This window comes from Adiantum capillus-veneris, chromosome 29 (genome assembly GCF_014529385.1).
Source record: "Adiantum capillus-veneris isolate H3 chromosome 29, ASM1452938v2, whole genome shotgun sequence".
NCBI classification, from domain to species: Eukaryota; Viridiplantae; Streptophyta; class Polypodiopsida; order Polypodiales; family Pteridaceae; genus Adiantum; species Adiantum capillus-veneris.
This window is the reverse complement of record NC_140959.1, coordinates 8455343-8482946: the sequence shown is the minus strand read 5'-3', so window position 1 is coordinate 8482946 and position 27604 is coordinate 8455343. Positions and strand designations below refer to the sequence as shown.

The 27604-nt window shown below is 43.7% G+C and overlaps 1 protein-coding gene across 3 annotated transcripts; it reads right to left on the bottom strand.

Annotated features, from left to right (window-relative positions):
- Positions 1-237: 237 nt before the first annotated feature.
- LOC147418709 (putative 3-hydroxyisobutyryl-CoA hydrolase 2) lies at positions 238-27458 on the bottom strand. 3 transcript variants are annotated; one of them, XM_086505269.1, is made up of 15 exons: positions 27302-27458; positions 26933-27015; positions 26037-26117; positions 6327-6395; positions 6180-6243; positions 5983-6062; positions 5789-5872; positions 5316-5400; positions 5154-5239; positions 4864-4985; positions 4699-4759; positions 4380-4472; positions 4181-4282; positions 4053-4094; positions 238-649 (listed from the first exon to the last, which is right to left on the bottom strand). In XM_086505269.1, the coding sequence occupies exons 1-15, from the start codon at positions 27342-27344 to the stop codon at positions 506-508; spliced, it is 1239 nt and encodes a 412-aa protein (XP_086361395.1). In that variant the 5' UTR covers positions 27345-27458; the 3' UTR covers positions 238-505. The 3 variants fall into 3 exon arrangements, with proteins under 3 accessions (XP_086361395.1, XP_086361394.1, XP_086361396.1); XM_086505268.1 differs by lacking the exon at positions 27302-27458 and adding an exon at positions 25470-25659 and having other exon boundaries at positions 26933-27033; XM_086505270.1 differs by lacking the exon at positions 6327-6395.
- Positions 27459-27604: the final 146 nt, after the last annotated feature.

Here is a 27604-nt window from a genome sequence, read left to right as displayed (position 1 = left end):
GTCTGCAAGAGGATAGTTGTACTGGTAGTTTTTCTTCTTTAATACAGAATCTCCCTACGGGAAATTGCAAAAAAAAAAGATGAAAATGACGTACAAACACACCATCTTAAAGAAAATATACAATTCAATATCACGGAAACAAAGGTTCCCAATGTATAGCTTCACAAGTCTTTGTTGTACATTTCTCGAATTGAGGAAACTCTTATGTGGTAAATCCAAAATCAGCCGCCAAAAAAGTAATATATAACTAAGATATCATTCCATTATTCCACAAGTTTCCCCAAAAATTTAAATAGTTACAATATGGAGCAACTTCTCTTTTCATTATAGCTTTACTATACATAATAATATACAAAAAGGGATGAAGGATTTGAGTGAGGCACAATGATGGGGTGGCAGCAAGGGATGTAAATGGTGAATTGTTTACAGTATCAAAAACAGAAAAAAAGGTTGAAGATGCTTGATTGTTCCCTGGACACTTGGTATGCAGGCTTTAAAGCAACTTCTAGAGTCTTGGATGAACCATCTTTACTGCAGTCTGTTGCCGATGAGCACCAGGAAGCTGCAATTCCTCCAAAGGTTTCTGAAATGGCACGAAATAGTGATCTACCATGGCAGGTGTTACTGCTGCAAGAGTTGCAGGATCCCACTGCAAAAAAATAACTCTTAGCTGTAGACACTCATATAAGCTAGCAACTCTATCCAAATAAATAAAACCACAAGGTCAAACAAAGTTATGCAGATCCAGTATTCCTTGCAAGCAGGAAAGAATTCCATTATTGAAAAACAGTAATTTACTGGTCCCTACTACTAGTACAACTTCCAAAAAAATCATTACGACTGAAGATTCCTCTTTACTATCCTAGATTCCCCTGCATCCGCCTCCTCTACCCTCCCGCAACTTCACACCTGCGGTTCTCCCCAATCTCCTCCTCTTCCTTGTTTGCTACAGCCCCTATGTTCTCCTGCTCAGCAGTCTGAGCACCTCCACCTGTGGTGCAACACCCATTCCCTTGGCCTCGAACAGCGCCCATTCCTTCGCACCCTTCGGCCCCTGCCTGCCCTCAGCACCGTATCACAGCCCAGCCTTACTCGCTGTTGCTGGCACACTTCGTCGACACCCCTTGCCATCCTATCAGCTTGCACCTTGAAGCCATTCGGTATTCAGCAGAGAATGGAGACAGGACCCTACACCAATGAATGAGAGAGAGAGAGAGAGAGAGAGAGAGAGAGAGATGAAATGAAATGTTATATTAAACGTCTTCAAAAGGCCAAAATGACCTATGAGACCAAACTGATACAATCCTTGTGGATCTCATCCAATGTCAGGGTACAAAAATAAAATGAAGTAAAGTGAAAGACTAAAACTAAAAGACTAAAATCGTCAGACTGAAAATCATCATCATCATCCATGCCCAAGGATGCCCGGCATCAGGTGTTGTCCGAGAAGGTATTGCATTGGTCGCTGAAGAGCTTCGTCAATGTCTGCCTCTGTAAATAGTCGTACTGGGCGTCTCCCATGTCGTGCTAGAATAGTATTGATTCTCTGGTGGAGCCTCCGTCGATGTCGTGGTCGCCCCCGTAGACATGGGCATCTATCTCTCCCAAGCTCAGTGGCTCTGTCCACTAATATACCTCTAGTAGAAGTGGGCTCTGAAGTTTGTTGTGAAGCATGCTCATCCGGTTGCTGAGTCCCTGCTCTAAAGAAGTCACTACTCTCCCTTTGTAGATGTCTCCCACTACCTGGTCTCCTCAAGAGACTTTCCCTGTGTCTGTGCAGCTCTAGCAAAAACAACCTGAGGCATCTTTGATCCTGATATCTCATGACTAGCCAACGGTCCAAAGCCCTCTCTGAATAGACAGTGAAAGCGGCCTCGTATCTCATAGTATACTGGACAATGAAAAATGTGATGTAACTCTGTCTCTGGCTCTATGTAACATAACTGGCATATCCTGGCTTCTATTGATATTCTCCTGAATCTGTCAGTCTCAATCTCTAGCTGATGCGATGATGTGCACATCTGACGAATAGCACATTGTATCCCATAGGATAAATGAGTGTCCATATAGGCCAGTCTGAACACATACCCTCTGTTAGTTGGAGGAGATGCTCTCTATAGAAAGCCATCTTTGTGCCCAACTCTTGTACCGGCTGTATCAATATGCTTCTGGTATCTAGTTGAATAAAATCCTGACGTATAAGTCTAGTGGTCTCTGTCTGTGTGAGAGGAAGGGAAGGTGCATCCAAGGAGTACTTGAATGAAGGCAGTCTATCCATATTGAAGCCATGTGATTGAAACCATGATGTCATCTGCCCATACCAACATGCTGTGTCCCCTTGTAGCGCTAGCTGTCGGGATGACTCAAGTGCTAGCCGAGCATATCCGTCTCTGGGAATGTCCCATAAATTATGCATGAAGGAAACTGATTTAGTAAGGGGCCAAGGCCTCAACTACGAGAGGGGCAGCTAGCTCAGCCCGAATAATCTCATGTAGCACTGAGGCCTTAGCCCGAACCTCCATCCAACAGTGCTACCAAATCTGCCATGGTGGTCCACTAAGGGCCCCCAAATCTGAACCCCATAGAGCATAGTTGAAGCCACTAGTGTGTCAAAAAGCCACAGCTTTGTTCGAGGTTCCTGAATCTGAACCTGCTAACACATCTTCTCCAAACCTCCCAAGGCTGCATAAGCTCTCGTCAATCTAGTCTCTGCTGCTCTCCTCAATGAAAATGCCAGTGCATTGAAGACTACCCCAAGATAGGTGTATGCATCTGTATACTCCACCGTCTCCTAGCCATATGTAAAAGTAGGTGCTGACCTCTTGACCTACGGTGGTGTTAAACTTGGTTTTCCCCAGGTTAACAGACAATCCACTATCATGGGCAAAATGACGTTGCATCTCCTCCGGGGAGCCGGAAATCAGCACAATATCATCAGCATATAACAATAGTGGGATCCATGTCCCTGCCAACTGTGCTCCTCTATCACCATTCCTCTCAATGTAGTCAGCAACCTCATCCACATACATGCCAAATGGTGTAGGAGATAGCGGGCAGCCCTGTTTCACTCCAATAGTGGAGTGAACCAAATCAAAAATCCCCTCTGGAATGCGTACATGCCCCACTCCTGAGAGCCATGATCCCCCAAATCAACTCTTTAGGAACCCCATCTCTTACATCAATCTAGCTCTGGGCACTGTATTGAAGGCTTTGCAGAAGTCCACAAAGCAACAATAGATCCGTCTCCCACGTGATCTCCCCTCCTCAATAATGGCTTTGAGTGTCTGAATATGATCAAGAGTAGAGAAACCTCTCCTTAAACCCGCCTGTCCTACTGCCCATACACCCTCTCTCTACCCATCTACTCAACTGCCGCTCAAGGATGGATGCGTACAACCGTGCAATGTGTGTCCAATCATGATAGTGCCGTAGTTCCCAGGCTCCTAAGGGTCCCCTGACTTGAAGATAGGTACAATCGTGGATAAACTCCCCAAGTATCAGGTAGGCCCTCGCACATGGCACTGTTGAACATCACTACTAGAAGCTCTGCAAGCAAATCTTTGGCATGTATAAAATGCTCTGCTACCAGGCCATCGTGATCATATGCTCTCCTAGTCTTCATCCTGTCAATGGCTTTCTTTATCATCTCGGCACTAAAGAAAGCACATGTGTGTGGGCATGGCTCTGGCTGATCTGGAAGAGGTGGCCGAGACGGTGTAGAGAGTTGATGCATACTGACCCCATACCTCCGTAGAAGTGATGACCGGTGGGGGAGTGCTCATGGATGCCTGGCCTGAATCCTGGCTCATGGGTACCCCCTATTACTACTAATGAGACATTTTTACTAGGAAAGAAGAGATGTTTCGTAGAAACTGTCAACAATTCAACAACCAATTTGCAAATCCCTAACCAAAGACACAAAAGCAGGCCACAATTCCTAGGTGCTTCCCTTAGTGCTCTTGGCGAGGAGGAGAGTGCACCAGAATAATTCTTCTAATCAACCCTTGAGACCAAATAGAGTGCTGAAAAGGTACAACAGAAAGTTTCAATACCTTGGGGTTCCTGTCTTTCTCTATAAGGATTGCTCGGCAACCCTAAACCGTCACAAAAAGATTTTGAGCTTCATGAAGACAAATAACAAAAAAGATTATTCTTAGTCCTCGATTGTCCTCTTAATTACCTCATAAAAGTCATTGGACCATTCTCCAAGCAGACATCTCACGGTCATTCTGTACTCACGCCTGAGGCACTCGTAAAATGTCTGATTTCTCCCATCTCGTATCTAAAACACACCACAATCAATGGTTTTTAATGGTTAAAATATAGCTATGGGCTGGCCCATATCTTCTCGGAACTTCCTAGGAACTGGTAGCCCTCACTGATTTCAAAGTTATTTTGAGACTCGTTGGCGATGCCTTCCTTAGTGTCTCAAGAGTTGTTAAGTACCATTTGCCTCTTTCCTTCTGCTGTTCCTGCTCATAACAATAAAAAGTGTGATAAGATTGAACAAGGCTTTTATTTAAGCTTTTCCTTATATACCATCATGACTCAAACCCGAAAACATGAAGCCAGCCCCTCCAGCAATGAATGAACAAAATCCTGTTTATTCCTTTGCCGTGCAGATGTGCAGGCTTAGAAATACACGATATTGCAAGACTTACTTAAGCAAGAAAATGCAAGGAGACCTTATCTACTTACAAGGGCTGCAAAGATCTCTTCCACTGTGGATTTAGAGAAACATTGATCGACATCGTCCAGCCTGTAGAAATAATTGACAGGCACTTTATTTAGTACTGCAGTCTACAGCAAAACGCAACCTCAAACGCAGTTAGTTACCCAGACAAAGAAAGCCTTGACACCTACCTACAAAGGATACTTTCTTCTCCATACTGGGGGTTCTTAGAGAAGTTGCTAATAACTTCATCAATAGTACCAAGATTTGCTGAACCCAAATATTTCAGCTTCTCCTCTAGGTGAGCAAGCCTCTGAAAAAGCAATCATCGGTGGAAATCAAAGAACCCTTGAGTAGAAGAACAATAATCTCCCCCCTCCCCCCACAACACACACACACACACCACAAAAAGAGAAAAACAGTTTGTTTTGTGTCTGGTTCATGCCTTTCAAACTGTAATTGGAGTAATAAAAGCAATCACCTCCGATGGCACATAATGTGTAGCAAGGCCAACAGCAAGAAGCTCTGCTCCATCTAGCCGGGCCCCAGTGAGACCAATGTATTCACCTGACACATCACATAAATTTACTGCTTGCCGACCTCATAAAAACTTAGGGGCACGTTGGAAAACAGAAGAGAATACCCAAATGTCCCGGTAAGCGAGACAGAAAGTAAGAAGCACCAACATCAGGGTGAAGACCTAACCCAGTCTCCGGCATAGCAAAGACCTGCAATGTATAAAAGATGAACAGAATTGATAACAGCGGTCAATTTAGCTTGATAAGGGAGATGAAAATTCATGTTGACAGCATCACTAAAAGCTGTGCCTAGAAATCTCATGCCTTGAATTGAGCACGCAATAGTTTCAAAACTAGTTGGGGACTGCTGAAAGACCGAGTCCACAAAGTTTGGCACAAACAAATGGCTAATATTCACGACTGCAAGGTCGTCTTTTAACAGTATGATGGGTCATCAGCATTGCTTACAAAAAGGATATAAGACGCTAAAAGACTGGAACCAAAAACTGCTGAAAATTACAGAGGATGCCTAGCAGACAGGACTAGCTTAGTACAAATAATATTACAAAGAGTAGTTCTCAACAGTATTGAAGCTTACTGTTTTTTCTGTGACAACTTTGAAACTACCATTGATGGATAGACCTGCACCCCCTCCCATCACGATGCCATCAATTAAAGCAACCTGTCCCAAAAGCAGGATGAATGGAGGCAGGATTATAAAATGTCAGATCTAATAAAAAATACAAGTACACTAGATCACTCACATGAGGATATTCCAAGATTGATACTCACATGAGGTTTTTTATATGTTCCGATGAGATAATTCACGTTGTATTCTTGCGAAAAAAAATGCATAGACTTCTCATGCCATCCTGTTTTCCAAACAGGCCCAATTCACAATTGACAAAAAGCACGACAAGAATTTTAATAAAAAGTTTCTAAATTTTCTTCAAAAGCAGAATCTTGAAGGTGCTGATTGCTGATCGCACCTTGCTTCCCAAAACGGTACACCTCTGCAACATCACCTCCAGCACTGAAGGCCCTACCAGAACCCTGCAAATGTTTTAGCAGCTTATGATGTATAAAGTTTTGGACCAGTAACAAACAGGATGCACTGTTTATAGCAATGAACTTACTTTCACAAGAACAACTTGAACGTCTCTCTCTTCCTCCCACGCCTCATATATGTTTTTCAAATGTCCAGTCTGTACATATTCATTTGTAAGACACGTAATGTATTTGGTAATAACTGTGACTGGACTTCCAAAACATAAAACTTCAATACTGCAACTATGAAGCAGCGGTTTAATCCACATTTCCAATTCATCCTAGACATGACCCAAACAACTATGAGTAAAAGCCAATAAAGAAAAATGATTTCCATACAAAGTGACAATGGCAATCAACTTGATCAATGTCTTATTTAACACCACAGCTCAAATCACCTTTTCTCCTCTGGCATCCAACAAAGCTATTTCTTGACGCCAACTCATCACATTCTGTGATGAACAATTTGTTCTAGAAGTTTATTAGCTCATGCCAATTTGCATGCATAGAGCACTTTCCCTTTCCTACAAGGGGCGAATCATGAATGCCCTCTCTCTTTTTCTTGCTCCTCACACTGTGTTCTAAGAAAAACTCCAACAAAAGACAGATCACCTTAATAGGCATACCACGCTTTTCTCTGTACACCAAACGGAGAGGTATATAGCCACTGGCTGATTTTTAGACACCCTAAGAGCCCACAAAGCACTCTCATCCCAATCCTTGTGAGCTCTTCCACACCACAAGCTTGAAAAATACCTTTGGCAGGACTCCATTAAATGCACCAACCTACAGAATTTGAATGGTATGGAGTATAGTATTCATGTCTGATCTCCGACTTCATGGACTCCTAAAAGAAAAACTCCGCCAAGGGCACTCCATGTTTACGACCAATGTGCCTTTAAAAGAGCTTTTGAATATCCTTTACCTCTCCTACTAGTTGCCTCTGGCACCTTGGTGTGTAATCCTCCACACTAGTATGTAGTGTGCTCCATTCCACGTGCTTGGCATGGCACCGATTGCAGCCAATTCCCATTTTCCATTTATGGCGACTTTTTTGGCAATCAAAGATTTCATCATGTTGAAGAACACTTCTCATAATACACAAGCATCATTGCGATTTATGTGCTCTCTTCACCTATGACATACCTCATGTTGCTAAATTAGCTATTTCTACACAATTCAAATTTAATGAAAATCTATCTTTATCTATAAATGTGTGCGCATTTGAGCTGTTGGTTTAGTAAGGGAATAATTTGGATGAGTTACTAAGGGAGGTGACATCATAGATGGAATTTGAGCCATCCTAGAACAGATACTCTTAGTGCTCATTACTGGAGCTCTAAGATACGGAATATGTAACAAACTTGGACACCCAGAGTCTGGAATCTGGCACGACACACGAGAGAGAAGCACTTTAAAACACTTCACACTTAATTCACAGTTCAATTGAGTCGACACGGCCCGGCCTAGTTCCGTGCCCAAAGAGATTGGCCCAAAGACTGGCGCCCCTTCCGTTATTTCTTTTTGTATTAATGCTTGAGTAGATTACAATTTCCCGCAAGTCTTCTCTGTTCACCAGCTCGTCACCACGAGTGAGCTAGAGAGAGCCCAAGGGACTTATTTAAAGGCCTTTGGCCTTGGGAAAAGCAATACATGAAAGCTTTCAAAATCAAAAGCAATTGGCTCCCAAAAGCAACCAACGCAAAAGGCGAAATTCCGTACGGCCTGCCATGTCAACACAGCAGCGCATTTTGCGAAAATCCGTACGGCCAACCACGTGAGCATCTAGCGTGATTTGCAAAAATTCCGTACAGCCAGCCCTTTCGCTTTATTTTACTTTCCCTAGTTGTCTCAAGGCCTTGTCGGCAAGTGCCCATAAGTTGGGACAACTTATAGCATGCCACGTCATAAGTTTGTGACATACCCCCCTCTTGAAAGAACTGTAATCATCCTCGATTACACCTGCAAAACAGACAGAGGCCATAAACCAATTCAGTAGACACTGACTCTACGTAGACAGAGGCCATAAACCAATTCAGTAGACATCGACTCTAAGTACTGACGCACTAGACAAACACAAATCTAGCATTTGCACAAAGACAACTTAGTCAGTCCACATTCAGATCATATCAATGACATAAAAATCAATTCCAGATCTAAGATCATGATTCCTAGCAACGTATTTAGCAATCGCATCTAGATCCATTCCGGACCTCACTGATGTTGGATTAGCTAATTCTTATTGCGAACATGTCTATAGATTCTCAAGACTGAAATGCTGCAGTCATTTCGTCTATCAATTCTGCACTCGGACAAAATCAAATGAGAGAGTACACATCAATCAGATTCAAGTTTCGGGAATTTCCATTTTCAGTTTTCTTATTTGTAAAGTCATACAGCAAAATATTGTCAACACAGTAGTATCCCTGAAATCCACAAGGAAATCAGTGACTTTATTCCATCCAAGTAATCTGTGACAAAGAAACGGACTCCCCTCTCCAACAGTCTTGTCTACACCAGATTCAACCCTGCTAATCTACGGGATCTTATGGTCCTCAAGACGAGGTGGAGGTAACTCGTCCAGTAGGCCTTCAGGGAAGCAATCAGCCTGTGTGCAAAAATTCTTGTCATTCCTTATCCAATTCAAACATATTGGTTCGTTGTTCATCATTCGATTCTTTCCAATAGATCGAGTAAACAAAAAGATTGGATTTCATTAATTTGGAAATGGCCGAAGCCGATACAATAGGGACGGACTCGCCCTTCAATTTTACATCAAGCACAATTTTCTTGCCCTTCTCATTCGTCAAAGTCGCTTTCTTAGCCCGATAATCAACCACGACATTGTTTTTGTGGTACCAAGGGATTCCTAGGAGGACGTCACGCCCTTCCAAACGCATGATGTAAAACTTTTCGTGCCCGAAATACCCTTGACAATGCAAACGAAGTTTGCCAATGTCACAAACTGCTGACGTGTCAAGTCACTGAAGAAGGAAAACCTTCAGATCTCGGCCGAGGGGCCCAAACCCTAAGAAGCAGAAGCAGAAGAAGAAGTAGCAGAAGTTCCCACCAACTTATGGGACCCCGTCTGATGGGGCCCAAGCGACACAAAGGCATTAAAAATAAAGCAAGCCCACAAACACATGCGAAGAATTGATGACATGGCAGCTGTACGGATTCTCAGATTTTGCGTTGACATGATGACGTGGCAAACTGTACGGACAATCCCGGATCTTGCACTGACAAGCTGTACGGATTTTCGCAAAACGCGCTGGCAGCTTTTTGGACGCTAGTGCTTTTGGGGACAGAGCATCTAATGCCGAATAGTTCTTAAATTTAACCAAGATCCGCCAAATCACTTTACCTTTCATCTTTCTTTCCTTGTGAGCCAATTTGTCAAAATCTGTTCAGGAACGAGTATCTCCTCGCTCTCTTCCACTTCGGGTTGCTCACAAGGCTCCCCATCAACTGGCACCTCACCTTTAAAAGGTTTCGAGACTCACATGGAATGCATTGTGAAACTTCCAAGTATCAGACAGCTTGAGTCAAAAGGAAACATCATTTTTCATTTTTTTTAATCTAGAAAGGGCCATAAAACCTCATGCTAAGCTTTGAAAAATGTAAGGTGCAGCGGAAGTGAATGTTGAACTTTGCTCAAGATGAGTGCTCCGAACTGTGCTCAAGGATCCTTTTACTTACGAAAGGAAGAGCCTTCCGTTCCTTTAGTGAGAGAGTGCAATGGACACAAACAAAGTGAATAGACATTGTGAATGAAGGTGCATGAGACTGAGAGATAGAGAGAGAAGAATACGACACCCAGAATGTTGTCAAACCCTCCTCCGAAGGCCCCACTCTCTATGGCGAGAGCGCTCTACTATTGATTGCACAAATCTCTACAATGCTTGGACTTGCCGACGATGAGGACGACGACGAGACGGGCTGAAATCTGAGAATGCTAAGGCTGAAATCTGCAACTCTTTATCTGCTGAATTCTGACTCTATGTCGATGACGATGTCGATGACGACGATGCGACGATGACGCGCTGAAAACGCAGATACTGAAATCTGCGTTTTCCGGGCTAAAACTGCAAACTTCGCGGGATCTGACCGTGCGACGAGGATCTGCTGCGGGAAGGTGAGATCTGCTAGGTTCGGGACTTCTTCTGCGATGTCTGACTGCTGAGAACTAAAAACGCCGGTCCCACAGTGGATCTTGTCTCAATGGAACTGCAAAACGCCAAGGGCTGATCTACAAACCAAAAACGCTGGCTGAATTCTTGTCCTTGTTGCAAAAATGATAGGGATCTGCTGCTCTGCAATGCAAAAACGCCAGGGCTGATGGGTACTACTATCGCCAGGAAACTGTCACGAGGACGTGGCAACTGCTAACCTTAGTTGTTGGTTTCTTTCCAATGATTTTTGTTTAATTTTTGAGACCCTCTTTTTGAAGTTGCAAATGGTCGGACATTGTATGACCAATGTGAACGGTAGTTTACCCGCAGATGGGAAGTTGGTCGGCACTGGAACTCGTAAAGTAAAAGAATGTCTAGGCTCAGTTCAAGATCATGTAGGTCCCCCCGTCGCACTTAGCAAGTTGGTGGATACTAAGAAGTAAACTCAATAAAGACATAAAGTCAAGGTGGGATCACCAACAAAAAGTATCCGACAGTTGGGCCACATTGCACTTTTGGATGCGGTCCCAATGAGGATAGATGGTCAGAAGACAGTGGGAGCTCAACGGAAGCATCTCCTAATGTAACTAAGTCAGACTTTGTAAATAATTAATTTATTTACGAGAAAAGAATTATCTAATTAGTTGTGTGCACACCAGAATAGACCTAGCAGTTCTAAGGCCTCAGGTGAGCCTAAATGCGGGCTAGAACACCTCAGAGGGACCTTAGCAGAAATTACCCTGAAGCCCTAGTGATTGGGAAATCGGGTCTTCAGAAAGGGGTAAGCAATAGCCTCAGATTTTAGGCTCAGGAAAAATACGCGCGTCAGTACAAGCACATGAATGAGATGGGGTCCTTAGAACAGTGACCCTAAGGCTAATAAAGCTAATAAAGCCTTAGGGTAAGTTTCGTGAAATTAAATTTAACGGTCCGTGCCCGGGCGAGCGGCCGGACAAGTGTGAACAGGTAAAGGCGGTGCAGTGCCCGTGCGGCATTGCGTCGGCAGACCTTTAGTGTTCTCATAAAAGAATCATTGGTAGCAGTTGTTAGTTAGTTGCACATTTTTTTAATTAATGAGCCAGAAGTTTTTAAAGTCAAAAGTTGAATGGTGATTAAGTTTTTAAAGTAAGTGTGCCAAGTGGCACACTTACCAATGCAAACTAACTCTCTCTCACTCTCACTCTCACCCTCTCTCTCTTCCTAGCGCCCCCTCTCCCTGATGGCTATTTAGGAGTCCCCCCTCCCCCATTTTCAGGGCTGGCAGTGCACCTACCCCCCCTAATGTGAGCGTGCTCTACGCGGTGGAGCCCTCCATTGAAGCTTGAGAGCAGCCCCTTGCGACATATGTGGTAGCCTTGTGCTCCCATTGTCAAGAACAAGGGATCTCACAGTCATAGACACCTTCTGGCGAAGTTTCATCGCGAGAAGCTGCCGTAGACGCTCTCTTAGTAGAGTGCGGCTGCTGTAATTCTCTGTTTTCAGCCCCTAATCACCTCGATTAGGGCTGTTTTCAGCAGACCAGCCATAGAAATTCTCTTCTCTCTCCTTATCCTAAGTCTACATCAAGTTTGGCGCGATTCCATCGCGAAGAAGACCTCTGTTTCGGCATAGGGGTGTGCACAGGTAAGAATTTCAGGTTATGTGCAGAAAATTACAGCAAGCATGTGCATGTGCATTTTGCTTGTTTCACTTTCTCAGTCAGTAGTCAGAACAGAACAGAAGAAAGAATAGAGGACGGGCGTATGCCCCGTTCCTGAGCTTGTAAAGATTCTCCCTTAGTAATAAAGATATTCTCTTTATGGGGGGGGGACCAGTCCATCTTCTGGTCCCCAATGGAGTGTCAAGTTTTCTCTCTCCCTCTCATTCTCTTGAGTATTTGAAGTGCAATTAAACGTCAGTTTACGCTTCCGTATTTTTGTGACAGTGGTATCAGAGCAAGGTCCTCTCTCTCTTCCTGAAGGGATTGACGACTCTTGGCAGACTGCAGAAATGGGAGGACGCGAGATAGAGTTATCTCTCCTTCAACAGCAGGTGGAAGAGTTGCAGAAAGCTCTCTCCCATCCAGAAGTCCAAAAGATTCTCCATACTCTTGAAAAAGGGAAGGAGAAAATGCCGATGGGGTCAGGAGAAATCCCGCAGAACCCAAAGGCGCCACAACCAAGAAAAGATCCTTTGATTGGAACTTCCCGCATGCACGAGAGGCAGAAGAAATCTCCAGAACTTCATGTGCGGTTTAATCCAAAAGTTCAAGAGCAGGACCCCCCTGATTCCCCTCAGTTCTCTTTCATGAAGGATCTGGAAGACAGTTTCTCCGGAAGACATGTTTCTCGACGATCCGTCGCAGCAAGAAGTACATTCAAGGGAAAGGACTCCTGTCCCCAAGGAGTCTAAGCATCGAAAGAAGGAGCACCATAAGAAGAAGCACCACAGGCAGAAAACATTCAAGTCAAGAGATAAAGATGTGAAATTCGACACCTACAATGGACGGCGTGATAATGACAAAGCTTTGGCTTTCATCCGCCAATTTGAAGTTTCATTTGCTGAAGGGAATTTTAAAGAAAGATCCAAGCTTCGCCATGTCAGTTTGTACCTGAAAGGCACCGCCAGCAATTGGTGGTTAACCCTTATCCTGGAAGATCGCAAACCCCAAGATTGGACCGCTTTCAAGAAGGAGTTCTACGCACAGTTCCTTCCTCCAGACTATGAGGAAGAGGTAAAGAAAGAATGGGATCGACTTTCACAGTCAGAGAACGAAACTGTTCCACGCTATGTGGATAGGTTTTGAGACGTTCTCTTGAAAGTTACTCCATTCAAGAAGATTGACGATTCGGAGAAGATGCGGCGCAAGTTTGAAGCAGGTTTGCATGAAGCCTTGCAAAAGGCTATGAAGCTTTACCCTCGAGGTAATTTGCAGATACTTATGGAATCAGCCCGCATAGCTGATGGAATACATGACAAGGGTACTCCCAAGAAGATGGAGCAAAGCACTTACCATGCTAAGCAGAAGGCTCTCCATGAGCAGCCTACCTCTTCTACTTCTTCTCAAAAGAAGAAAAGAACCGCCTCCGAAGCAGAAGCAAAGCCAAATCAGCCCAAGAAAGGGAGATATCTCTCTCCTGCTGAGTTGCGAACATACATTAGTGAAGGAAGATGCTTCAAGTGCGGACAAGTTGGTCATATGAAGGGTGACTGTCCTACCAAACCTCCACAACCACCCTCTTCCAATGCAGTCCCAGATGTACAGGGAAATACAACCAAGGATGGAAAAGAAAGAGCTCTTCTCAAAGCATGGGGTAGTATCAACAACCAGCGGGCTCTTATTTTGTTTGACCCTGGTAGCACAGACAACTTCATCTCTACCAAGCTAGTTGACGACCTGAACCTGCAGCCCAATCATTTCGGAGTCTCTATTCAAGCGCAATCTGCTTTCAAAGGGCAGAACTCAAACTCTACTCCAATCATAGGGAAGTTGAATCTAAAGGTCGACGACTACAAGGATCAAGAGTCTTTCTTACTAGCTTCACTTGAAGGATGCGATGTTATCTTGGGAATGCCTTGGCACTACAAGATGCATCCCATTCCTGACTATGTTCAGAAAACCTTATCTTTTGCTCATAAAGGAAAGGAGTATCTTGTACTTGCAGATGCAGGTGATTGGCGTATTCCTATCACCAATCACATTGCCATCAAGAAAGAAATGAAAAAGTGTGTTTCAGCGTACTTGATTTTTGCAAGAGAGAGAGATGTGTCTGTTTCACAACTTTCTTCCTCTTTAGAGCAAAAAAGACTTAAGTTAATAGAAAGATATAAAGATTGTTTTGCAGATGAACTTCCAAATGAACTCCCACCTTCGCGACCTGAGGATCATATCATTGATTTGATCCCAGGAAGTTCTCCAAATCAGCCCCCTTATCGAGTTAGTCTAATGCAGCAAGAGGAAATTCTCAAGCAGGTTAACGAACTTTTGGAGAAGGGCTTAATAAGGCCTAGTACTTCTCCATATTGTTCACCTGTCTTGCTAGTACAGAAAAAAGATGGCACATTCCGCATGTGCTATAGATCTCTAAACAAGATCACAATCAAGAATCGATTTCCAATCCCTCGGATTGACGACATTCTTGATAAGTTACAAGGAGCCAGTGTCTTTAGTCGTATAGACTTGAAGAGCGGTTATCATCAAATCCGCATAGCTCCTCAGGATGTGCATAAGACTTCATTTAGAACAACCTTCGGGTTGTATGAATTCTTAGTGATGCCTTTTGGGCTCACTAATGCACCAGCTACATTCAACAGAATGATGGATAGAATCTTCCACTCATACAGAAGCTTTACAGGCGTTTTCTTTGATGACGTCTTAATCTTCTCAGAGACGGAAGACGAACACTATAAGCATCTCGCCTTAGTGTTTAAAGAATTACGCAAACACAAATTATTTGTGAATGCTAAGAAGAGTGAGTTCTTTCTAAAAGAAATCCACTATTTGGGCCATATAGTATCTCACAACCAGGTGAGAATGGACCCTGATAAGATTCAAGCAGTTGTAGAATGGCCTACGCCAACTACAGTACATGATGTACGAAGTTTCCTTGGCCTCTGTTCTTATTATCGGCGTTTCATTCGAGCTTTTGCCGCGATAGCAAGTCCCCTCCATGACCTGACAAAGAAGCGGATTCCATTCCATTGGGGGTCTGGACAAAAACAAGCTTTCGAAAAGCTTAAGTATCTACTCAGTCACGGACCCGTTCTTACCGTCCCTGATCTTCGCAAACCTTTCGAGGTATATTGCGATGCATCTGGAGATTGTGTAGGAGCAGTTTTGAACCAAGAGGGTCACGCGATAGCCTATGAAAGTCGGCGCCTTAAAGATGCAGAGTTGCATGTCTCCATATACGAGAAAGAGCTAATGGCAGTAATTCATGCTCTTTCCATTTGGAAACACTATCTATTAGGAGCTGATTTTATTATCAAGACAAATCATCAAAGTCTTCGCTACTTCCTCACACAAAGAAAGTTATCAGAAAAGCAGATGAAATGGGCCAACTTTCTTTCAATGTTTCATTTTCAGATTTTACACACTTCTGGAACGAAGAATGCAGTTGCAGATGCTCTCTCCAGGCGTCCAAAGATCACTGCACTAACAACAATTTATCATGAGGAACTAGAATCTCTCAGCGAAATGTATCCTCAAGACCCAGACTTTGCCACAATTTGGGCAGATCTTCAAGCTGGTCACTCAAAGCCACCGTATTCTATCAGGGATAATACACTCTATCGTCAACAAGCAATATGCATAGCTCAGCCCTTACGACAAAAGGTGATGGATGAAGCACATAATTCTCCTTATGCTGGGCATCGGGGAATTGCTTCCACCACTAGTGCCCTCGAAAGGTATTTCTTTTGGCCAACACTCCGTGCGGACATTGAAAAACATGTACGTGAGTGTTTAGTATGCCAAAAAGTGAAATATGACAGACATAAAGTTTATGGCAAGCTTCAGCCGCTCCCTGTGCCTAACACGCCATGGGAAAGTATTGCCATGGATTTTATTACGGATCTTCCTAGATCCAAGAATGGAAATGATGCAATCTGGACTATAGTAGACAGGTTCAGTAAGCAAGCACATTTTCTTCCAGTAAAAAAGACGATCAAAGCTGATCACATGGCTAGAATATTTCTAGCTCAGATTTTTAAACACCATGGATTGCCAAAGACTATTGTCAACGATAGAGAACCCCGCATGACTAGTCTATTTTGGCAGGCATTGTTTGAAAACTTGGGAACTAAGCTTGATTTAAACAGATGGTCAAAGCGAAATCGCTAATGCCACTGTTTTAGATCTCCTCAAGTGCTATGTTTCGGAACGACAATCCGAATGGGAACAGTACTTACCAATAGTTGAGTTTGCATATAACAATACCATACATTCCTCAACTGGTAAAGCCCCCTTCGAAATTATTTACGGGAAGCCACTCTCTACTTCCTATTATGGTGACCAAAGAAAACATCTTCGCCGCAGATGAATTTGTGCGCAATATTGATATTGCCCATCAACAAGTAAGGCAAGCGATTCTTCGTACTCAAGAGCAACAGAAGAGAAAAGCAGATAAGCACAGAAGGAATCTCAATCTTGAAAAAGGACAATATGTCCTGCTTCGGTTTGAGAAAGCTAGATTGAAAAAGCGGGTCGGCAAAGGGAAAGTTGTCAAACTTTCCCATAGATTTTACGGCCCTTTCAAAATTACAGATAAAGTCAATGATGTGACTTTCAGATTGGATTTGCCTTCTAACTGGCGCATCCACAATGCTTTTCATGTCAGTCTCCTCCGACCATATGTTGGACCTCCTCCAGTGGCGCCCGTACAAGAAGATCCTCCAGAAGTCGAAGAGACTGAGGAAATCCTTCAACCTGAACAGATAATACACCACTCGGAGAGACAACTCAAGTCGGGGAGTCTACATCGAAAGTATTTAGTCAAGTTCAAGAATTACACTCCTTTAGATGCAAAGTGGATGACTGAGTCCGATCTCAAGGACTACCCTGACATCTTGCACAGTTATGTTGACGCTCTACAGTTGAGGTCAACTGTTTAGAACCAAGAGGGATGTAACTAAGTCAGACTTTGTAAATAATTAATTTATTTACGAGAAAAGAATTATCTAATTAGTTGTGTGCACACCAGAATAGACCTAGCAGTTCTAAGGCCTCAGGTGAGCCTAAATGCGGGCTAGAACACCTCAGAGGGACCTTAGCAGAAATTACCCTGAAGCCCTAGTGATTGGGAAATCGGGTCTTCAGAAAGGGGTAAGCAGTAGCCTCAGATTTTAGGCTCAGGAAAAATACGCGCGTCAGTACAAGCACATGAATGAGATGGGGTCCTTAGAACAGTGACCCTAAGGCTAATAAAGCTAATAAAGCTAATAAAGCTAATAAAGACTTAGGGTAAGTTTCGTGAAATTAAATTTAACGGTCCGTGCCCGGGCGGGCGGCCGAACAAGTGTGAACAAGTAAAGGCGGTGCAGTGCCCGTGAGGCATTGCGCCGGCAGACCTTTAGTGTTCTCATAAAAGAATCATTGGTAGCAGTTGTTAGTTAGTTGCACATTTTTTTAATTAATGAGCTAGAAGTTTTTAAAGTCAAAAGTTGATTGGTTTTTAAGTTTTTAAAGTAAGTGTGCCAAGTGGCACACTTACCAATGCAAACTAACTCTCTCTCACTCTCATTCTCACCCTCTCTCTCTTCCTAGCGCCCCCTCTCCCTGATGGCTATTTAGGAGTCCCCCCTCCCCCATTTTCAGGGCTGGCAGTGCACCTACCCCCCCTAATGTGAGCGTGCTCTACGCGGTGGAGCCCTCCATTGAAGCTTGAGAGCAGCCCCTTGCGACATATGTGGTAGCCTTGTGCTCCCATTGTCAAGAACAAGGGATCTCACAGTCATAGACACCTTCTGGTGAAGTTTCATCGCGAGAAGCTGCCGTAGACGGTCTCTTAGTAGAGTGCGGCTGCTGTAATTCTCTGTTTTCAGCCCCTAATCACCTCGATTAGGGCTGTTTTCAGCAGACCAACCATAGAAATTCTCTTCTCTCTCCTTATCCTAAGTCTACATCAAGTTTGGCGCGATTCCATCGCGAAGAAGACCTCTGTTTCGGCATAGGGGTGTGCACAGGTAAGAATTTCAGGTTATGTGCAGAAAATTACAGCAAGCATGTGCGTGTGCATTTTGCTTGTTTCTCTTTTGTGTTCAATGCATGAATGAATGAGCATGAAGGCAACACATAACGGAAGATGGACTCTCCTCTGTGAGAGCTTCCGATGAGCTGTTTTGGAAGATAGACTCTCTTTTTGAGAGCTTCCAACCAGTCTCGCAGAAGATGGGAAATCCCCTAAGCAGAAAGAAAGTGGAAACACTTTCTCAATCAGTAGTCAGAACAGAACAGAAGAAAGAATAGAGGACGGGCGTATGCCCCGTTCCTGAGCTTGTAAAGATTCTGCCTTAGTAATAAAGATATTCTCTTTATGGGGGGGGACAACCCATCTTCTGGTCCCCAATGGAGTGTCAAGTTTTCTCTCTCCCTCTAATTCTCTTGAGTATTTGAAGTGCAATTAAACGTCAGTTTACGCTTCCGTATTTTTGTGACACCTAAAAATTAGGAAACTGCTATTTTGGGCTGTGAAATCTGTTCGCGTCATTAGCTTCAGAATGACAAGGGGAACATTTTATTACTCTGCTGCAAAGTCAACTGATGCACCAGTTGAGAGATTTTTAAGCGGGAAGCTCTATGCGGGGAAATTGCATGTATGAGTGCCAAGTGGCACTTTTTGGCCAATTTACCAAGTTTGGGAGAACAGAACTCGTAACTGACTTTTTGGAGCAGTTTTGGAGGCTGATAACTCTGATTTTCAGCCATTTCTCTCCATTTTTTAGCTTCCCATGACTTTACCTAGGTCCAAGGAGCTCATTTTCAGCATTGGAAGGCATTAGATACGTGTTTACAGGGCTGTTTTACTGCGTTTTCAGCAATACGCAGGTTTTGGCAGCCATGGAAATCTTCCCCTTTTTGCATCTATTTGTTCACAGATGCATTACAAGTCAAGGGCAGAAGAGGGGACGCTCGATTTATGCTGGGGGGATGCTTCATTGAGAACCTGTCACACAGGTTAAGAGCTATGGAGTGCTTTCTTTCCCTCCCATGTACAGTATGGTGCTAGGAGTGATGCCCTACACACTACACACTGCTCTCTCTCTCCCCTACGTGCAGTTATGTGATGCCCCACAAGAGGGCTCTTCATTTGACTGATGTACAGTTGTGCGGTATCATGCTTATGTGCTGAGGCAAGAGCCTCCTTGAGCAGGAACAGGGGTAGCTAACTGCTACTGCAAAGCAGACACCGGTGAGGGTCATAACCTCACCGTACAGGTGCGTTTTCAGCGCTGTGTATGCGCTGTAAATTGACTGTTTTTCAGCCATACGAACGCCAGAACCATTGGGAATAGTGCCCCACTGGCAGAAGACAGTTAGGGGACTGTTTGGGGCTGAAAACAGGGCAAAAACCGGTAAATACAGCGTGCTGAATTTACTGTTTTTGGTCAGGAATCAGAGGGTTTATGCCAGTGAAAGTGAGTTCCGGCAAGGGAATTGGTTTCGCGCAAGTTTTGGGGCTGTTATGCTGCCGAAATTTGGCCAAATCAAGTGGTATCTAGTTGGATGTAGACAAAGGATTCCCAGGACTCTACTTTGTAAATTTACCCTCTCAAAGTATAAAGAAATACCGAAAGGGACGCCAATTTTGGGGCCTACATGTTGTCGGTGTCTGCTCGGGGCATTCTAGCTTCCAAGCCGTGTGTATTCAAGTGTTAATTCCCGTCGCAGGTTTTTTTTGCAAAGTGCTCTGTGTGTGTGTCTAAAGTAAAGAATTTTGGGTGAAAGCCAACGCCTACCGCCCCACGGGCCGGTTACAGAAACTGCAAGTGCAAAACGCTGGCTGATTTGTACTGCTGAAAAACGCTAGCCTTGCCTGCTGCAAAACACTAGGGTTCCTCTATTGGGCGTCCTGCTGAGGAGATGCCTGTTGAGCAAGTGCTCCTGCTGCCTCTTCTGCCAGAAAGTGCTAGCGCTAGGTTTCTTTATATACTTGCTTGGTAAAATTGCCCTGCGTAGTTCCCAACAAAAGTCACTTAAAAATAATAAGTGAAAAATGTCAAAAATAGGGAAAATAGATCTATGCACTGTAAAAATGCTCCTGATGGGTTCTAATGGAAATCCGATGATCATGTTGTGTGCAACCAGAGGATATGCATCTAATCTAAGTGTCTGGACATGTACGGTCTGCGAACAGACTCACAAAAGTGCCAGATCACTTCCTATTCTAGACTGACTTGATTGAACTGAACCGTGGTCATGTTGTAGCTTGTCCACGGACACATAGGGTTGGATGTGTCACGTGACAAAAAAAGCCGCTCCTTTCCCTTTCGTTTCCTTAGGCGTGCCTTGTCAAAACATAAGAGCACCCAATCGTCTTCCTTTAATTTCAAATCTCGTCGATGTCGATCTGCTGCCTTCTTATGTCGTTCTTGAGATTTCTCTAAAGCCTCGTGGACCTTGGCAAAAGCAGTGTCCAAATCCCTCGTGTATTGGTCGGCTTCAAAAATCTTATCCTGGGTCTAGGGAATGTTCTGATCTACCAATTGATTCCCTTTTTCCTTTCTTTCCTTGTGCCATGGGACCTGCGGATAGCGTCATTCACTTCCCCTGTCCATTGGCACGTCAGAGTCAATCATCGGAACTCTAAGACGCACTATCCTCTCATTCCTCTTTCTTTGGAATCCTTTGATGAACTTGCATCAATTTGTCGGAACCCTATGATTCTCCAGAATCCGGTGATAAGCTGTCATCTTGTTCCCTTGATTCATTCTCTTCACTAGTAGACTCTTGCCTTTTTGAGGTGGATACTATCCTGCTCGTCGCATAAGTCAATGAGCCAGCATGCATTCCAAATCGTTGCTTAGTCATGTCTCATAAGTCTTTGAATGGAGTCAGACTTTTGGTTTAAAGCATAGTCTTGAATCTCTTTAGCAAATTACAGCAAAACCGTTCAATCTGGTCTCTCAAAATAATCTAAAACGAAGACACTGACCAACAAGTATCCCAAAACCTCTGGCACTAGCCATCCAATGTATCTTTCTCAATCAATTCCAAGTGATGCCAAGTCGTGATGACATCTCTTGCATATTCATCTAATATCCAAGTTGACGCGAAAAAAGAATTTTAACCGTGGCGCATGTGTTTCTTTGCGTAACAACAGAGTGGATCACCATGCCTGCACCGTTTCTTTCAAGTAAGATGCCGCGTTTCGCTCCCTGGAATGTTATGAGAACTTCTCTCCAGAGAAGGCATAGTCAAACTGTTTTACAAACTCAAGAGCTCAATGGGTGTCCTCTGAACTGCTAGATGGCCTTCCATGCCTTCTAGACTTTTTCAAAAACCTGCTTCAAACAAATCTCGTCTTTGGTGCTTACAAATTGAGGAACCTTCTTAGCACCTGCGAATACTTCAAATGACACCTTCCACGTGTGTTGTTGTAGGCAAACTCCACCAAGGGCAAATACTATTCCCATTAAATCTTATAATCCAAAATATAAGACTTCAACCAATTCAAAACCATTTCATTGGCTATCTCACATTGCCTATCTGTCTGCAGGTGGAACGAGGACGAGCACTGCAACCACGTGTCAATGTTCTCCTTGATTGCCCTCCAAAACAACCTAGTAAACTAGGGATCTCTGTCCAAAGCAATGGACTCGGGCATGCCATATATTCGGAGGAATCTGTGAGACGAACAGTCTCGCCAAATTATCGGGCTTAATTGTCTTCTTTACCGACTGAAGTGGACCTGTTTACTAAATCTGTCGATGACAGTCCAAATGCCATCATGTCCACTTTGAGTCTTGGGGAGATCAAAGATGAAATCCATCGCAATGCTTTCCCAGGGGTGGGTGGGAATGGGTAAAGGCTGTGGTAATCCTTGTGCCTTATGTCTGTCAAACTTGGCCTTCTTGCATACTAAACAGCTGCGAACAAAGTCGTCCACATCCTTCTTGAGTCTCGGCCAAAAGAAATAATGATACACAGCCTTCAAGGTGGTGTCGATGCCGCGGTGACCCGTAAATGGTGGATAGTGGCACTCTGTCAAAACCTTTTCCCTCAACGACTGTGTAACACACAACATTGTTTTCTTCATCAAGTAGCCATCCCATATGGAATATCCTGGCACTATCTCCCCATTCTGTATCCGAGTAAAAACATCGGAAAAATCCGGATCGGTGGCGTACTGATCAACCATATCCTAGAAGCTTCTACGACGGATCGCGGAAATAGCCAAGACGAGGGGCTTCCGAGACAATGCATTTGCCACTAAGTTTTTGTCCCTGAACATGGACAATCTGGAAGTGAAACTGTGACAAGATGTGAAGGGTGCTAAGAAGGTACCACCTATTCTAAGCACCAAGGATAAGATTTTTGAAGCAGATCAGTATGTTCAGGATCTGGACACTGCTTTTGCAAAGATGCGCGAGACTCTTGAGAAACCTCAAGCGCGGTATAAGAAGACAGCGGACAAGCATCGACGTGCCTTGCAATTGAAGGAAGATGATTGGATGTTTCTACGGTTTTAGAAGCCACGCCTACGGAAACGAAAGGGTAAAGAGCGGCTTTTCCCAAAGTTGAGCATGCGATACTATGGCCCTTTCCAGATTCAGAAAAAGATAAATGATGTATCCTTCAGACACTGCTTTTGCAAAGGTGTGCGAGGCTCTTGAGAAGTCTCAAGCACGGCATAAGAAGACAAGGGACAAGCATCGACGTGACTTGCAATTGAAGGAAGATGATTGGGTGTTTCTACGGTTTCAGAAGGCACGCCTACAAAAATGAAAGGGTAAGGAGCGGCTTTTTCCAAAGTTGAGTATGCGATACTATGGCCCTTTCCAGATTTAGGAAAAGATAAATGATGTATCCTTCATACTAAAGTTACCAAATACTTGGAAGATTCACAATGTGAGTCTGTTGAGACCTTTCAAAGGTGAGGTACTAGTGGATAGGGAGCCAGAGGAGCAACCTGAGGTGGAAGAGACAGAGTAGATTCTCATTCCAGAACAAATACTGGCTCACAAGAAAAGGAAAGTGAAAGGTAAGCTCATACGCCGGTATTTAGTCAAGTTTAAGAACTATCCAGCATTGGATGCAAAATGGATGGAGGAGGAGGACCTAGCAGATACTCCTCGGATTTTAGATTTTTACCTTGAGGCTTTTGGTCTAGCTTCCACTATTCCAAGAGCTACCGATGATCAACGGGTTGAATCTGGTGCGGTGCGGACTGCACAAGAGGGGAGTTACTCCGCTCTTTTGTCACAGATTACTCAAAAGGATTAAAGTCACCGATTTCTTTTCACATTTCGGGGGTACTGATGGGCTGACAGTATTCTGTTGTATGACTAAGAAGTACTTTGAAATGGGAATTCCTTGAATGAATTTGATATATGTGCTCTCTCATGTGTGACGAGTTTAATAGCATGTTTGAAAGACGAAACGACTGCATCATTTCGGTCTTATTCACCTGAGGGGTGATGTGAATATTATAGTAACAAGATTTAGTCAATCCAAACATCCGCTAGAGATCGATGAGATCTAGATGTGATTGCTAAATACGTTACAATGATCATAATACTCATCTAAGATCTCGACGAGGATGGTGATGAGAATGTCATGTAGATGTTCAATGACTGTCGTCTTCGTGCAAGTACTGGATATGTGTTGTCTAGTGCGTCGATACTTAGAGCAGTGTCTACTGAATTGGTTTCTGGCTTATGTTGGTTTTGCAGGTGTAATTAAGGGCAATTACATTTCTTTCAAGAGGGGGGTCAGAGCAGGGCCAGGGAACGTGCACGTTAAGAGTGGTTCTAAGGGGCCCGCGGCAAGGGGGGGCTGGGGGCCAGCAAAGCGCAGTAGCTCCACACAGAGGGGCTGGTGTGCAGGTCAACAGCGGGAGTCCATCGCTAGGGTTCCCATCTCTCTCTCTCTCTCTCTCTCTCTCTCTCTCTCTCTCATTCAAGTTGCTTTGAAGTGATAAAGTGTTGCAGAGTTTTGTAGATTGTAGCTATCTTTGTGTTTTCGTCTGATCCCTCGCTGAAAGAGATTACACGTCTGGTATGGTCGTGCCACATCATCAACTTGTGACAATTTTTCTCCACTACATCTCATGGAGACCTATCACACTCCAGCTAGGCCTCCAAGTCTCGTGGGAGGCGAATCCTAAAATAGTATGCTGACCACTTCTCCTCTCCATTGTACATACTGACGCTTTTTCACATCTCAATTTTTTGAGATTTCCTTCTTCAGCATATCATTTTCCAAGGGCATACTTTTATTTGGTTCTAGCTGTCTTCTGCCTCCTTCATAGAAAACCACGGCCCTTTCAAATAATTCCCAAGTATATAAAAGTTCAACTAGCTCTCCTCAGAAAGTGAATTCCGGTTGTGAATTGTGATATGGTCGCCCCATGCTTCTGTGATGTTGAACATCGTAAAATTGCTTTATCAAGATTCATGGTAGATCTCTATTCTCGCAAAAGGGCTGTAATCAGTATCAAACACTCCAGGATAAACCTGCCCCGACCCTCACATTCAGTCTACATAGTCTGAGACCTCATCAATGTAGATTCCAAAAAGTGTTGGTGAGAGCAGGCAGCCCGACTTTACCCTGTTAGTACCTCATTGCATTAAAAGACCCCCTGGAGCACGCACTCTTCCTTTCATCAGACTTGTAAAGGGTGTACATTACCCATTGCATCTCCTCACACACCTTATCATGTGGCCTCATCATAAGTCGCATATGTGGCATGGTGTCATGCTTTGCGGAAACCCACAAAACAGCACTACCTTTTCCTTCCTCATGCACATCCCTCTTCACTCATATACTCATCCAATGTGGTGTATCACTTTCTAAAACAAGCTTGTCTCATCACTCTACGCCCACATCTTTCAGCCCAACGACTCAACTCATGTTCCAGGAAAAATCCATAAAATTTTGCCAAATAGTTGCCAATCATGATAGTGCGATTGTGGAAAGGGTTCCAAGAGAGACAAGCGTCCACCCTGATACCTGATACTTGAAATGAGTATGTGGCATCTTGATTTTTTATATGATGTGCCAGGTCAACCCCCCATCCCGCCCCCATCATCTTGACCAGATTGTAGCAGTTTCTCACGGAAAGGAGTAGTTTCTACATGGAAAGAATGTTGCTCAATGCAATCAACAGGCTACACTCTAGGAGAGCTCATGACCGTGATGGCCTTGCAACATAATATTTTTTATACGCAATAGGCATGCTTGCATCATTTTTGGTGCATATGTTTAAGAAGGCCAGTTGTGAGTGTTTTCTAGCAAGTTGGACAGATAATACCATTGTGCCCGTCTTCAAGAGTAGCTCATAGATCTCTACCTCAAGCTTGGCAAGGTAATTTTGCTTATTCTTCCACACCCCGACTCAAAAATAGCTCATAGATCTGTACCTCAAGCTTGGCAAGGTAAATTCGCTTCTTCTTCCATACAAGGCGTCGAAAGAGCGTCCTTGCTTGTTTATGTGTATTTGTTCCAAGAGTGACTTCTCTTTGCAGCTGAGTATGAGTAACTATTTTGTGGGGCACCTCTTGGAATAAGAAGCGAATTTGGAAGTAGTTGTAGTGCATGGAAAAGCAAATGCTGCAGAATCATATAGGAACCCTGTCACCCAATTTGTAAGCTCTTCTAGCAAGCAAGTTTTGACTTTTTTTAAGAAAATAAAAAAACACCATTTTGAGATCCTACAAGTGGAGTTCTATCTATTTCAAATGCGCACAAGGAGTCTAGAGTCAAATTACCCTCTTGATCAACCGCTCACTCCTCGAATGATCCACCCTAGAGGAGAGTATCCCTTGTAGATATCGGGATTTGTTCTGTCCCTTAATGACAAGCCCTAAGCAGCTCGACGAATTGACTTTAAATGGTAATCCCCAACTCTTTTTTTCCACAAAAAGACAGAGAGAGAGAGAGAGAGAGAGAGAGAGAGAGAGAGAGAGAGAGCTAAAAGAAACTCCTACCATCCAATAAGATATCGCATTTAATTGTCGGGGTCTATTTAGTAGAATGGTTCTTGAGTGCTTGGTTTTTTCCACTAGAACCTGCAAGTGAAAATACGTTCACTATGAGCTGAATCTGCCATACTTTGTGACAACAAACATTCCATTTTGAACATTAACGTGATGGACAGAACAAACACGAGACCTAAACAAATGTGCAAGTTTGAGATATGTCACTTGCACCCATCACGAAGAGCCAAAATAAGTCCCAAAATGTTCTGTACAAACTCTAAGCCTCACCCTAATCCTCTAATTCAATGTCTGTCTATCTATAGAATTGTGTGAGCATGCAATGGCATGTGCTTGTGTAACACGCTTCAAATCCTAGATAACCATGAGTGAAACACAGACTAAGAAAAAATGAGTAAAGATGGACCTCTGAAATAGATTGACATTGATATGTGTATTCTTTGTGTACATAGCAGCTGTCTATATATATAGTATCTTTCAAAGCATGGGTTGTTTAATCTATGGATTATGCTAAACGAGATAAGCATCAAAAATTTAATTTCTTCACACCTCTACTTCTCACGATAAGCCTTCGCAAACTGCATCTCTCTTTGCATCCTCCATTGCGATGAAAGCTAATGAGAAGACTATACCATGGATTTCGTCCATAGACTGTAATCGGACATCATTAACCCACAGACTCACTAAATGCGTCCAAGCAAGATTGATGCTATTTGTCAATCGAATGATTGACAATTGCACTGCCAATGAATATTCAATCAAATGGAAACCTTGAACCTACCCCAGATTGACAAAGGTTACTAGAACAAGCTAGGGAAAAGGGCGGACTTACAACGACACAAACATTAAAAATGCCTCTTTTTTTTGGAAAATATATGAGGAATCACCTCCTCTTCTCTTTGGACAGCCGTGTCAGTACTCGACGTCGACAAAGCCATCTTGGCAGCTGCAGATACCGAGCTTCTTCCAGCTGCAGAAACAATCTCTCTCTCTCTCTCTCTCTCTCTCTCTCTCTCTCCCCTTCCTCAAGCTATATATATATCAAGCTAGAAACCTGAACCGAACATGCCTGTGTGCAAGTAAGTGTGAGACATATGAACAAGCAAGCACACATATATACATGTGTATGCATGCGCGCGCGCGCGCGCGCGCGTGTGTGTGTGTGTGTGTTTTTTTTTTGGTTTTTTTTGTTTTGGGGGGGGGGGGGGGGGGGGCAGAGGGAGAGAGACGGGACAAAGAAAGAGGTAGGTTAGTACAGAAGTAAGGAGGACGAAAGGCAGGAGAGAGCTTGGAGAGCATCACCGCTCACCGCGCGCGAGATTTTGATCACGACAAGGCAAGGCAAGCCAAGCCACTCGGCGGTTTAGGAGTTTGGCAAGAAAACCAGAAAAGCCCTTTGACGAGGTTATAAATCATGGTGCCCATGTCACCAGGGCCCTGAGAAAAAAAGAAGACTAGACTAGAGTGCTTTGGTACTAGCATTCATGTCAGTTGTATTCAAAAGTGTTTTGCTAATTTCACCATTCACCAAGCCTAAACAAGGTGAGGACTCACAATGG